Source organism: Garra rufa, chromosome 20 (genome assembly GCF_049309525.1).
Source record: "Garra rufa chromosome 20, GarRuf1.0, whole genome shotgun sequence".
NCBI lineage: Eukaryota > Metazoa > Chordata > Actinopteri > Cypriniformes > Cyprinidae > Garra > Garra rufa.
This window is the reverse complement of record NC_133380.1, coordinates 4,508,038-4,523,252: the sequence shown is the minus strand read 5'-3', so window position 1 is coordinate 4,523,252 and position 15,215 is coordinate 4,508,038. Positions and strand designations below refer to the sequence as shown.

Here is a 15,215-nt window from a genome sequence, read left to right as displayed (position 1 = left end):
ATATATATATTTATATATATATATATAATATAAATATATATATATATATATATATATATATATATATATATATATATATATATATATATATATATAGTCAAATTATTGAAATATATATTTAGGAAAAAAAATATAGATTTACACAATTTAAACAAATTTCAGGAATTAGACGGTATTAATCAGTTTTTTTAAAATAAATATTTTTTATAATAAATTTTTTTTATTGTGTTTGTGTGTGTATATGTATGTATCTGTTATTTATTAAATATTAATAATGTTTTATTTGATTAATTATTGTATTTTTTATTTATTGGTCATTGGTAATTTCAGAATTGGACAGTTTTAGTTATTTTATTTATTTATAATATATATAATAATTGTATTAATTATTATATTTTTATTTATATTTGGTGTAACATTGCTATATGTAAATATAAAGTGTTTTTCAAAAATATTTATTTTAAATATGTATTTATCAAAATATATATTTTTCTGTATATTATGTGTTGTATTCTTTTCTGAATATTTTTATATTTTGTAACTGATTTTATATAATTAGACAATTTTATTTATTTCGATTTTTTTGTATTTAATAATAATAATAATATGTATTAAATAAATTGTGTGTGTGTGCATATATAAAAATATGACAATTTATTTAATAATTATTAAAAAATTAATTTAGCATATATGCATGTTATTTATTAAATAATATTGTGGTGTAACATGCCATATGTTTAATAAAATATTTATTAAAATATGTTTTTCAAATATTATATATTTATCAAGTTTTTAATTTTTTTATTTATTTTTCAGTTTTATTTTATTTATTTTTCAGTTTTATTTATTTATAAAAATCATTATTCAATTATTTAATAATTAAATAAATATAGTGTGTATGTGTGTATAAAATAAGAAAATGTTTATTTATGTAATTTATTATTTATTTAAAATTTATATATAAATTTAAAAATGTATTTATTAAATATTGTGTGAAATGCTAAATTTATAAATATAAATGCATTGTTTTTCCAAATATTTTATTTTATATATAAACAAATAATTTTTTTATATTGTGTTTTCTGAATATTTTAATATTGTGTGTGTGTGTGTGTGTGTGTGTGTGTGTGTGTATAATTTCCTATGGATGGATGATGGATAAATAGATACATAAATCAAACAGAATTATAGTATAAATAGTAAATTTTTCAACCATTTCAGTGTTTTAGTCTGCTTATTCACTAAGGCTTTGTCCTCAGCTAATAGAAGAGATTGTAATTTGGATTTAATCAGATGCGTCTGGCTCCAGGCTTTGATCTGTGATCTAATCGTGTGATTGGCTAATAGGAAAATCAGTCTTGCTCATACAGAAATGGCTGTGAAAGCCAGAGCAGCTTTACTGATGCAGGCATGCAATAGAAAACTGCTAATGTCATGCTTTGCACCGCTGTGTGTGTGTGTGTGTGTGTGTGTGTGTGTGTGTGTGTGTGTGTGTGTGTGAGGTCCTCTTACCCGCTCGGAGAGGACCGTACCACCTCCACGTCTCAGAGGGAGGATGGATGTCCACCCGTCGTTGTGCCCCGCTGCCCTGCAGCTCATTAGTGAAATGCTGTCTCTTCACCTTAAGCTCGTCCGCTGAGGATCAGCTGGTGATTGAGCCGTCTCTCTAAGCATGATGGGATAGCCAATCCTCCAGAGACACGGGACGCCCGACCCCTGGTCTCAAGCTCATCCATTTTATTGCACAGCAGCTTTCTCCAGGTTATCAATAATGTATTGTATGTATATTTAAAAATCAAACAAATATAGTGTAAAATAATAGATTGTTATAGAATTATATGTATGTATATGTATTATTAATTTTTATATGTTTTATAATATTTATTTTAATACAAAATATTTAGTTTCTATTTACATTTTAACACTTTTTTTCATACTTTTCAAACTTTTTTATTATTTTTTTTTACTTAAATTTTGATTCATTTATTTTCATTTAAAAATATTTCTACTATGCATACTTATAGATTATTTATTTATATAAATGTATTTGTATAAACTTTTTTATTATTAATTTTAAAAATAAAAAAATGTTAACTGTAATATTTATTATAACATTTTTATTTATTGTTTTATATAGAAAATATTTAGTTTCTATTATTTGGCATTATAACAATTTTCCTACTCACTATAGTACTGTTTATAAATTTATTATTTATATATTTATTTATTTATTTGTTTATTGGAATCAGTTTTTTTTTATATATAATTTCACAATTATAACTTTTTCTTATTAATTTTAACATTTTTTTATTAAATTATTTATTTTTCATTTATATTTTTTACATAGACATAGTACTGTCCTGTTAGATGTTTTATTTATATCTATTTAAGCCTAATTTTATTTTTAAAAATGCTAAAATTTCATAATCAGAACTTTTTGTTATTAATTTTAACACTTTTTTATTAGTAAATTAATTTTCTTACATATTTGTTTTTTTTACGTAGACATTGTACTGTCCTGTTAGATGTTTTATTTATATCTATTTAAACCTAATTTTATTTTTAACATTAAACATTTTTTGGAACTACTTACTATATAAAATATCTATAATATATATAGAGCTTTTTACAAAAAATGTAATAAATATTCAAAATATTATTGTTAATAAAAAAAATTTTTTTTTATTTATTTATAATGCATTTTATATATATATATAATTTTTTTTTTTTTTTTTTTTTTTTTTTAATTTATTAAAAATATATATTTATTTTTCGAACTTGCTATATAAAATATCAGTAATGTGTATATATAGAGCTTCTAATAAATAATACATTATTCTAAATATTATTATTATTATTTAAAATTTCTTTATTTATTTGAATAAATAAATAAATAAGGATATACATTTGTATTTATCTATTTAGCATTATTGCTTCCGCTTCTTTTTCTTCTTGTTTATTTCTACAGTTTTTGCTGTGTATTTTACAAAATATTAAACTACTACATTTTTCTAACCATCATACAAACACAAGTCTACACAGAGTTTTCCAGCAGCTTTCTCCAGACGTTCAGAGCAGCCGCTCCTCAGTTCAAAGTCTGGTCATAAACATCACCCGAAACACAACGCTGTTTTACAACCCGGTTACTCATTTACCCATTTCTACATGACCTAAAAACATAAAAGCTCCAGGAAACTTCATGCGTTTCCTGCATATCCCTACGTGCAAAGTTATTTTCAACAATTATGAAGAAGCATGGTCACTCTGGTCTTCACTTGGCCTTAATCTAAAAAAATAGGACGTTCCCTCCGGAGGCCTTTAATATATCATATCATTTGACACGTAGCTTTTCCTGTGAGACCTTCTTTCCTTCCCAAATGTGTCAGAAAGAAAAATAGCCACCGAACCTGTCTGCAGGAGCGACGGGAACAAAAGCCACTGCGTCATTAACTCGCGCTGTGCTGAGTCTGACGGCTCCAGTTACTGCTTTCTGCATGCGATGGATATCGCTGTTAACCCTTACTGTGCTCAGATGAAGATGCATGTTATAAAGCAGTATAATTCTCACACATGTTCTGATCTCTTGGCAGCCCAAGCCGACGAAGGGCCGCATGCGAATCCACTGTCTGGAGAACGTGGACAAGGCCCTGCAGTTCCTCAAGGAGCAGCGCGTGCATCTGGAGAACATGGGCTCACATGATATCGTCGACGGAAACCACCGACTCACGCTCGGACTCATCTGGACCATCATCCTCCGCTTCCAGGTACACAGCATCTTCTAGACTCTGCAAATGTGGTCATCATCATGTGAGGGACGTCCATCCTAAAATTTGGCTGCGTATTTTCATGTATAATGTTAATAATTAGTAATAAAGTTATTTTAAAAAAGTTGTATTATAAATATTTATCAATATATTTCTATATATATTTTATTAAATATATTGATATACTTTTTTTGGAAATTTAATATTTATTTATTATTTTTTCTATAACTTCACATTTTATTGCTTTTATCAAATTTTTGTTAATTTATTTGCTTTTAAATATATGTATATATATTTATATAAACTATTTTATCTTTATTTTTTAAATAAAAATATTATTATTATTATTTATATTTTTATAACACATTTTAATTTAGTGTTTTATCTAGAAAATATTTAGTTTCTAGTCTACTTGTCCCTACTAAGTTTCCACATATTTTTATATTTGATTATGTATTTAAACTAATTTATTATAACACATTTTTTTTTATTTTTATATAGAAAATATTTAGTTTCTATTACTTTGCATTATAACACTTTTCTTCTAACTATAATTATGTATGGTTAGATGTGATGTGATATATATATACATATGCAATTTTAGTTTATTTAATTGCATTTAAAAAATATAAAATTGTTTATTTGTATAGAGAAAATATATAAATATATATTTATTTAAACTTTTTTTATTTCAATTTTTTTCATTTAGAAAATATTTAGTTTCTATTACTTTTAACCCTTTTTGTCTTACTATAATGCTGTATGTTTAGATGTATTTATATATATATTTATTTATTTAAAATATATATTTTATTTAATCAAATTTTGATTCATTTTCATTTACAAAATGTTTAGTTTCAATTACTGTACACTAACACTTTTTGTCTTACTATAATGCTGTATGGTTAGATGTATTAATATTTATATATTTATTTATTTAAACCATTTTTAAATCAAATTTTAATTTATTTTTGTTTAGACATTATTTAGCTTCTACTACTTTACATTTGAACACTTTAGATGTATGTATATTTTATTTATTTATTTAAACGTATTTTTATTTTTTTTAAGCAAATTTTGGTTTATTTTTTAGAAAATAGTTATTAGTTTACATTTTAAAACTTTTTTTTTTTTAATCAAATTTAGATTTAGAAAATATTTATTCAATATTTAGTTTCTATTTCTTTACATTATAATAATTTTCCTACTCTGTATAATACTATGTTGTTAGAGTTCTTATTTATATATGTGACCCTGGACCACAAAAACATTCTTAAGTCGCTGGGGTATATTTGTAGCAATAGCCAAAAATATATTGTATGGGTCAAAATGAAAGATTTTTCTTTGTCAAAAATCATTAGGAAATTAAGTAAAGATCATGTTCCATGAAGATTTTGTGTAAAATTCCTACTATAAATATTTCAAAATGCAATTTTTGATTAGTAATATGCATTAAGAACTTAATTTGGACAACTTTAAAGGTGATTTTCTCAGTATTTAGATTTTTTTTGCACCCTCAGATTCCAGATTTTAGATGTATCTCGGCCAAATATTGTCCTATCCTAACAAACCATACATCAATAGAAAGCTTATTTATTGATCTTTCATATGATGTATACATCTCAGGTTTGTAAAATTTTACCTTATGACTGGTTTTGTGGTCCAGGGTCACATATGTATCTTTTATTTATTTGAATATTTTATTAATTGTTTATATACCAAATTTTATTATATTTAATTTTTTTACCTCTTTTTTCCTTATTGTTGTTTGAAAACCCATGCTCTAATAGCACTGTTCTCATTTTTCTCACATTATGGCCAAAGAAAGGCACAAATATCCATTTGTGTTGTTATTTTGTGTGTAACAGATCCAAGACATCAGCGTTGAGACAGAAGACAATAAGGAGAAACGCTCAGCCAAGGACGCCCTGCTCCTGTGGTGCCAGATGAAGACCGCAGGGTGGGTGAACGTCCAAAATAAAGACATAAACGTGTCCGAGTCCTTGATATCTGACAGTTCTGCTTTGTGTTTCGCAGCTATCCCAACGTCAACATCCACAACTTCACCACCAGCTGGCGAGATGGAATGGCTTTCAACGCCCTCATTCACAAACACAGGTACTAATTTCAATTCACTTGCATCAAAATGTCTGCTTTGCCAACTTAATATCCTTAATTCTCAATGCTTTTATGTTTCCAGGCCAGACCTGATTGATTTCGACAAACTGAAGAAGTCCAACGCTCACTACAATCTGCAGAACGCCTTCAACCTGGCCGAGCAGCACCTGGGTCTCACCAAACTCCTGGATCCAGAAGGTAAAAGATCTCATCTTCCATCCTAATCTCACAGCTTTTAGATCACTGTAACTCATCATGAAATAAACAATAACACACTGTTGTATTTTTGCAGATATCAGCGTAGACCATCCCGATGAGAAGTCTGTCATCACTTATGTCGTCACGTACTACCATTATTTCTCCAAGATGAAGGCCCTGAAGGTGGAGGGCAAACGTATCGGAAAGGTATGTGTCTTCAAAACACCTAAATGTCTAGAAAATTCTGTGTTTTCTATGAAAGAGCATTTTAAAGACTGAATTTAGGCTTATGCATGCTACTTATTTATCAGCTCTGTAAGGAATGTTTGTAGGTTTAAATGTAAGCTCCTTTAAAAAAATAAATAATTATTAAATAAAACATTAAATAAAATGTAAATGTAAATAATAAAATGTAAATAAATCAGTAATTAAATAAATTAATTCCAAATCTAAATTTCAAACAATTTCAAACATGTAAAAAAATAATAAATCAAATTTTTCTTTTCGTTTAGAAAATATTTTGTTTCTATTACTTTAAATTGTCTAAGTTTTTCTAAGTTTTCAAAGAAACTTAGTTTTTTAAATATTCCTATTAAAATAAATAAATACATTTTATTTTTTTATTTTATAAATAAATAATAAAAAACCTGTTTGAGAAATTATTCCTATTTATTTATTTATTTATTTATTTATCAGTTATCAAAGAAACGTAGTTTGTTAAATATTCCTATTAAAATAAATAAATAACTATTTTATAAATAAATAAATTCCTGTTTGAGTAATTAATTCCTGTTGGTTTGTTTGTTTATTTATTTATTTATTTATCTATCAATTTCAAAGAAACATAGTTTTTTTTTAAATATTCCTTTTAATTCAAATAAATAAAGATTTTATAAATTAAATGAATTCCTATTTGAGAAATTCATTCCTATTTATTTATTTATCAGTTTTCAAAAAAACTTTGTTTTTTAAATATTCCTATTAAAATAAAGATTTTATAAGTAAATAAATAGGAATAATTTCTCATTTATGTTATTTATTCATTTGTTTATAAAATGTTTGTTTATTTAGTTATTTCAATTGGAATATTTAAAAAACTAAGTTTCTTTGAAAACTGATAAATAAATAAATTCCTATTTGAGAGATTATTCATATTTATTTATTTATTTATTTATTTATTTATCTATCAGTTTTCCTGTTTGAAATTCATTCCTATTTATTTATTTATTTGTTTATCAGTTTTGTAAGAACAGCAAGTTTAAATATTTAAAAAAAATTAATAAATAAATAAAAAATACATAAATCCCTGTTTGAGATGTAAATATTAGAAATGGCCTCCTCCTTTAAATAATTACATGCTTGAACTGCAAATCTTAGAGTCCTAAATCTGTTTATTAACTGATTATTATAGTCTTATGCATGCTCAGTATTTTTATATTTAAATAAATTATTATTTTTTAATTATATTTTAATAATAAGTTAATTATAAGTAAATAAAATCTTTAATTTGTCTTACATCTGTTTACATTCTGAACTGTGATACGTTTAGTCTTCATTGCATATTTCTAACCATTTCTAGCCACATTATACCATGTTGTGTGGTGATTCTTATGCGCAGTCAACAGAAAATGCTGTAAAATATTGGTAAATCAGTCTTATTTCCTTTAGCAAATGCAACTGACATTAAACTCTATTGGTCTTCACTAGGTGCTCGACAACGCCATCGAGACCGAAAAGATGATCGAGAAATATGAATCTCTGGCGTCTGATCTGCTGGAGTGGATCGAGCAAACCATCATCATCCTCAACAACCGCAAGTTTGCCAACTCTCTGGTTGGAGTCCAGCAGCAGCTGCAGGCCTTCAACACTTACCGGACAGTAGAGAAACCACCAAAGTGAGTGTCTGCCGGAAAAACACAACACATTATACTACAACTGAAATGATCTGAATTTCATTTTCAACTCTTCCTGCACAGATTCACTGAGAAAGGCAACCTGGAAGTGCTTCTGTTCACCATCCAGAGCAAGATGAGGGCCAATAACCAGAAAGTCTACATGCCACGAGAGGGAAAACTCATCTCAGATATCAACAAGGTGACAATTACCTCATTTTTACTACGGTAGATTTTCATTTAGGAGATGCATGTTGTGTTTTTTAGTCTGAGTTGCTTTGAACTGCCTAGAACTCATCATTTATCCAGTTAAAACTAGGGGTGGGAGAAAAAATCGATGCATCGATGCATCGCGATTCTCTCTTCAACGATTCTGAATCGATTCCTAATATTTCAGAATCGATTCTGAGCTTTTTTTTTTTTTCTGCATATGGCACGTGTACGCGCTAGAGACGCGGCTGGCTACAGCGCACAGAATCTGCACTGTGAGACACGTGCGCATTGCTTGACAGTGTGCTTCCATCCGCCGTGTTTTACTTCAGATATGCGTTCATTTCTGCCGTCTGGAACGCAAGAAACTGTTGCACTGACAGACTCACGTGCGCTTTGTGTTTGTTCGTCCTAAAGCTCGATTGCGGACGCGGTTAAATGCCCTTGCATTTTGGAATAGTTTCAAACGAAACTGTACATACAGTCAGTTATGTTTTCAGAGCAGGACAAAACATCTGATATATTGAAATAGATGTGCATCAGTGGCGTTCCGTCCATATACAGTAAGCTGCTAATGCTCTGAATATCCAGGCTGTCAGAGAGAATGCGTTCACGTGTTAAATAATATAAACATGCTTATAAATGAATTTCTTATTTGAATCTTCTGGGCAAGCAGATTCTCCGCATCTTCCTTGACTCCTCAGAATGAATGCGCATTCTGTTTTGCTGGCGTGCGCGTGATTTCATTCGTGGGGTAAGCTGTCCGCGAAGCGCTCGCCCAAGCGGAAAAACGCGCTGTTGCTGCCAGATCCTGATTGCCAAAAATGTATTGTATTTTTGTATATTATATATAATATGTATATTTTCATAATTTCTCAACAATTCAAAAGTTTAAAGTCCACAGAAAAAAATAGCCTATATAAAATGGATATATGTTTTTTAAAAATAATAATAAACAGGAAAAAGAGGAAATATTAAAATATGATTTCGTCTCTGATTTTATTGGTGTCTAAATAATGTAAAGATATTATTATTTTTGGTATTACTGGTGGTTTTAGCACTCAGCATACCTGTGCATTAGTTTGAATGCAGCCTCTTAAAGTCCCCTTTCTATGATCTCATCAGCAATAATAAAATGGCAGTAATGCCAAGGAAAAAAGAAAAACTATTGTCTGTAAACTTTCGGATACCTGAAGAAAACTTATTTTAAATAAGTAATTGTTTTAAAAAGTACCTTGCTTACATAATTTAAAAAATAAAGTAAAGTTGGCCCAAATTAAATTTGATATAAAACAAATATGAAAATGTAGCCATGTGCAGTGCTATTGAAAATTGAGAATGTGACCATCGTGATATTTAGTTGTTAATGAAAACAGTAATTAAATTAAATTGAATCTTGAAACCAGTGAAGATTGACACACCTACTTTTACAGAGATTCCAACTATAAACAAAAAGCATAGAAACTGCAATTTTACATGTTTTTAAAATTGTAAAGTTGTATTTGCACAGCAGAAGAATTAATTGGGGAAAAAATGTAGATCAAGAATCGTTTTGGAATCGGATCGTGACTCCCAGAATCGGAATCGGATCGGATCGTGAAGTGCCTGAAGATTCCCACCCCTAGTTAAAACCACAGTATGTTTTGTAATGACATAATGAAATTAAACATATTTATTCATATATAAAAAAAAAAAAATATATATATATATATATATATATATATTAATAAATATAAAAACAACATTTATTTACATTTTATTATTAATCATAAATGTATTTATCAACTACAAATTCTTGTTCTTAGTCTAAGTTGCTTAGAATAAACTAGGATTCGTTATTATTTATTTACGTGTAGATAAATACCATGGTATTGCCTTATTACCTTATTTATTAGAAATTTATTAGATTAGATTTTATTTTTATACATTTACATTATTTATTATTTAGTATTTTATATATATACACACAGACACACAATTTATTAATAATAAAAAAATAGTCTATTTACTTTTTATTATTTATTAATTATTATTCATTTACTTTTTATTATTTATTAATAATTCATCTATTTTTCAGTACATTGGATTTTTTTTTTTACTGGCTAGGATTGTTTATTTATCCACTTACAAAAAAATACCATGGTATTACCTTGGTATTTTGCTTATTTTGGTGTATTTTGTAAGGGAAAAACTATAGTACAAACAGTAACTTTTAAAACAAATACTATATACATACATACACAATTTTTTTTTGTTATACGCTCAATTTATTTTTATATATTTTAAAAGCCATTTTTTCACATTTTATTATTTATTGTAAATGTATTTTAGTTTTTTAGTCTGAGTTGCTTTATTTATTTATTTTAATTTTTGCTTATTTTGGTGTATTTTGTAAGGATAAAACTATGGTACAATCGCAGTATTTTTATTTATTATAATTTATTTATTATATTAGATTAATTTATAATATGTAAAAATATATTTTTATGAACTGTTTACATTTTATTTACTTATTATGATTTATTATTACTTTATTAGATTACCTATTTTTTCAGTTCATTGGATTTTAATTTTAACTTGCTAGGTTTGACAAATAAATTACAAATAAATACAATTATTATTGTATTTGCTTATTTTGGTGATTTTTTTGTAAGGGTAAAACCATAGTACAATCACAGCAATTTTGTTTTTGTAATTAAATTATTACAATTTTTTTATAAATGTGTGTATTATATTAGATTTTATAGTTATATATTTACATTATTTTATAATATTTTGTACACAATTTATTTATAATATATTTTTAAAGAGTTTATTTACTTTTTATTATTTATTATTAATTTATTCATTAGATAACCTCTCATTCAATATGTTGAATGAGAGGTTATCTTACTTACAAATAAATACCATGGTATTACCTTGATATTTTGCTTACTTGGGTGCATTTTTAAGGGCAAAACTGGTACCATCACTGAATTGTATGGGTTAGATTTTGTATTATATAATGTGAAATGCATCATTAAAATCTCTTGAATCTGAGCAGTGAATGTGATGTGCTGAAGCTGTGGTTTTGTCGCAGGCGTGGGAGCGTCTGGAGAAGGCTGAGCACGAGCGTGAGCTGGCGCTGAGGACCGAACTGATTCGACAGGAGAAGCTGGAGCAGCTCGCCAGACGCTTCGACCGCAAGGCTGCCATGAGGGAGACCTGGCTGAGCGAGAACCAGCGCCTCGTTTCCCAGGTTCATTTGCACTGCCTTTGCTGTATAAACAAACACACATGTGCTGCAGCCAGCACTGCATTGTGGTGTTCTATCTCAGCCATCATTTGATGCTAGTTTGTGACCCCTGGTGGTCAAAGATCAGAATGACACAAAACAGTTGCTGTGCACTATTTTTATATTTTATACATTCGCAGTTCACTTAAAATATTGTTATTACTTATTTTTAATTTTTAGTAATATTTATATACATTATATTAGGGTGATACGACGCCTACATTTTCTGTGCATTTTTTTTTTTTTTCAGTTAAAAATTGGTTTAAATTTGTAAAAAAAAGATGCCATAAATATGAAGTACCTTTCAGTCATGTATGTACTCATTTTAACTTTTCAAAAAACAGTTACTTGTCATTTTTCTGTTATTCAAAGTGCCTAAATATCATATGGTGTGACCGCCTGGCCATAACTTGTTTTGGAAACAAGTTTTGAAATGACCCTATTTGAATATTTGATCTTTGATATTTGTGACCCTGGACCACAAAACCAGTCTTAAGTCGCTGGGGTATATTTGTAGCAATAGCCAAAAATACATTGCATGGGTCAAAATTTTAGATTTTTCTTTTATGCCAAAAATCATTAAGAAATTAAGTAAAGTTCATGTTCCATGAAGATTTTTTGTAAAATTCCTACTGTAAACATATCAAAATGTAATTTTTGATTTGTAATATGCATTGTTAAGAACCTAATTTGGACAACTTTAAAGGTGATTTTCTCAGTCTTTTTGATTTTTTTGCATCCTCAGATTTCAAATAGATGTATCTCGGCCAAATATTGTCCTATCCTAACAAACCATACATCAATAGAAAGCTTATTTATTGAGCTTTCATATGATCTCATTGTCAAATCACTTTTGTCAAATTTAACCTTATGACTGGTTTTGTGGTCCAGGGTCACATTTGATATTGATATTTGAAATGACCCTTAATTTATTCAGATTAATTTTCTGCACTATTTGGCATGTTTTCCAGTGTTTTGTAATCTTGTTTAAGCATTTAGATTTATGATGATGATGATGATGATTTCCATTTTATGAAATATTATGTGGTGCAACCATCAAGAAACTACTGTTTTGTGACTTTTATGTTGAAATCCATTCAAAGATAGGACTTTGCGTCATGTACCAATTTTCCAAAGACCCATGGAAACATTAAGCAGGTTTTTAACTCTCTTTTATAACCATTATAGATACATGTCCCAGACTGGGCGTTTTTGTGCTTTTATAATTAATTAATGGTTTATATGCATAAAATACTTTATTTTAGTATTATTTGGAATAGATTATGTAGTTTGGGTCATTTCATCTATCTATCTATCTATCTATCTATCTATCTATCTATCTATCTATCTATCTATCTATCTATCTATCTATCTATCTATCAAAACAGTTTATTTATATTTTAATATTTATTATGAATTATTACTTATACATTTATATTATTATTATCAGCAATGTTTTAAATTTTATTATTATTATATGAAAACAAATACACTAAATGAGCGTTTGTAATTTTTGAGGTTTTTTTATATTTTTAAAAACTTGAATTTTAAAGCAGTTTTAAGTTTAAAGTTTAAAAATTTAAAGCATGCTATTTTAGTTTGTTAATTGTGTTTTTTTTTTTTATATGTGACCCTGGACCACAAAACCAGTCTTAAGTCGCTGGGGTATATTTGTAGCAATAGCCAAAAATACATTGCATGGGTCAAAATTTTTGATTTTTCTTTTATACCAAAAATCATTAGGATATTAAGTAAAGATCATGTCTATGAAGATTTTTTGTAAAATTCCTACTGTAAATATATCAAAATGTCATTTTTGATTAGTAATATGCATTGTTAAGAACCTAATTTGGACAACTTTAAAGGTGATTTTCTCAGTATTTTGATTTTTTGATCAATGTAGATCACTGTAGAAAAATGAGTATAGCCATCAGTGATGCGGTTACCACTCATCCAAAAATATTTGTAATGATATTCGGGTCGCGGAAATAATTAATACAATAATTGTAATAATAATAATAAATAATAATTGAAATAAAGATGCCAATTAAACCTTTGTAATTTATATAGTACACACAATTTTCTATGAAATACATAGACCTACACTTTATTGGCTGAATAATATTTACCTTTTGAATGTTGAGCGTTATTAACTGTTGAATAAATGCTGACGCGGGACAAAATGCCCGATTTCCCAACACGTTGAACTGGCAAAACAAACCACCGCGCACACGCCTAACAACGTCCAGTATCAAAAAAAGATAAAATTAACGAATATTTTATCATTATCCTATTACAACTTGCAAAATGTAATATTTACCACTGCAAATTCACTCAACAAAATCCTTTATTTATTATTAAAAAAAAAAAAGGTTCAACAGAATATCCAAACTATTTCATTATCCAAAAATCTTAAACTGTCAACTTGTTTCATCTTTTTAATTTGTATTGTTAAAAGTTTTTTGTATTTATTTTATTATTTTTTTTTTATTATTGTATTATATACATGTATAATGCTGACATTTTTGTACTTTTGTGCTTTGTACCTTGGCAAAAAAAAAAAAAAAAAAAAAAAACGTCCAGTACGTATTGGACCTGATCCATCTACGTCATCGCGCTGCAGCCTGCAGCGAGGACCTCTTGGATTTCACTGCCAAGCAAAGTATAATTATGCTTTATATAATTTACAGGAATCATTACAGGGATCGTTATTTACAAAAACTGAAATTACATACTTTAATTACTGAAAATATCTAAAAAAAAAAAAAAAATTGCATGTTAAGGAAATTAATTAATTTTAATATAAATCATGGTCGCACCACATGACATTTTTAAGGCTAGGACCAATTAATCTAGATGAAAAAAACACTAAAATCACTTAACTTAAAATTTGAATATAAATTTATGCGTACACACCTTTCTTAATGTTTAAACACTTGATTATATGATTGAGATATGATTATTTTTTTGTATTTTAAATTTAATAATATACGTCAATGACCCATGTGCAACATATGCAACATGAATTTCCTATTTATTTTCCATACTAACGTTCCCACTTCTTTTTTGCAGGATAATTTCGGATTCGACCTCCAGGCGGTCGAGGCAGCTACCAAAAAACACGAAGCCATCGAGACAGACATCGCGGCGTACGAGGAGCGCGTGCAGGCGGTGGTAGCCGTGGCCAGAGAGCTGGAGACGGAGAACTACCACGACATCAAGCGCATCGCCGCACGCAAAGACAACGTGTTGCGTCTGTGGGAGTATCTGCTGGAGCTCCTGAAAGCTCGCAGACAGCGGCTGGAAATGAACCTCGGCCTGCAGCGCGTCTTCCAGGAGATGCTCTACATCATGGACTGGATGGACGAGATGAAGGTAAGGGAGGATGGAGGATGGAGGAGGGAGTGGGAGCAGGTCTCAAGTTTTATGTCCTGATATGATGTGTCTGGTTTTCCACAGATGCTGCTGCTGTCTCAGGATTACGGGAAGCATTTGTTGGGAGTGGAAGATCTGCTGCAGAAACACGCTCTGGTGGAGGCTGACATCGGCATACAGGCCGACCGCGTCAAAGCCGTCAACGCCAACGCACAGAAGTTCGCCGTGGATGAGGAGGGTAAGAAGAGCTCTCTGTTTGCCACTTTTTAAATCCGTGTTCTTTATTCCATCAGATTGGTTTTTGCAAGGTTCCCACGTTTATGGAGAACCTGGAAATAACAGGGAGTTTTAACTGTGATTTGCAGGCCAGGAAAGTCAAGGAAA

General features: G+C 28.5%; 1 protein-coding gene across 1 annotated transcript in view; it reads left to right on the top strand.

Moving 5' to 3' along the window:
- Positions 1 to 3,595: 3,595 nt before the first annotated feature.
- sptbn1 (spectrin, beta, non-erythrocytic 1) overlaps positions 3,596 to 15,215 on the top strand; it is a 47,235-nt gene continuing 35,615 nt past the window's right edge. Inside the window, exons 1-10 of the mRNA XM_073825922.1 lie at positions 3,596 to 3,764; positions 5,633 to 5,724; positions 5,802 to 5,882; positions 5,965 to 6,080; positions 6,175 to 6,287; positions 7,788 to 7,975; positions 8,057 to 8,174; positions 11,262 to 11,420; positions 14,529 to 14,831; positions 14,916 to 15,069. Coding sequence (XP_073682023.1) covers positions 3,612 to 3,764; positions 5,633 to 5,724; positions 5,802 to 5,882; positions 5,965 to 6,080; positions 6,175 to 6,287; positions 7,788 to 7,975; positions 8,057 to 8,174; positions 11,262 to 11,420; positions 14,529 to 14,831; positions 14,916 to 15,069 — 1,477 coding nt within the window. The 5' untranslated portion in view covers positions 3,596 to 3,611. The remainder of the gene's footprint in view (positions 3,765 to 5,632; positions 5,725 to 5,801; positions 5,883 to 5,964; positions 6,081 to 6,174; positions 6,288 to 7,787; positions 7,976 to 8,056; positions 8,175 to 11,261; positions 11,421 to 14,528; positions 14,832 to 14,915; positions 15,070 to 15,215) is intronic.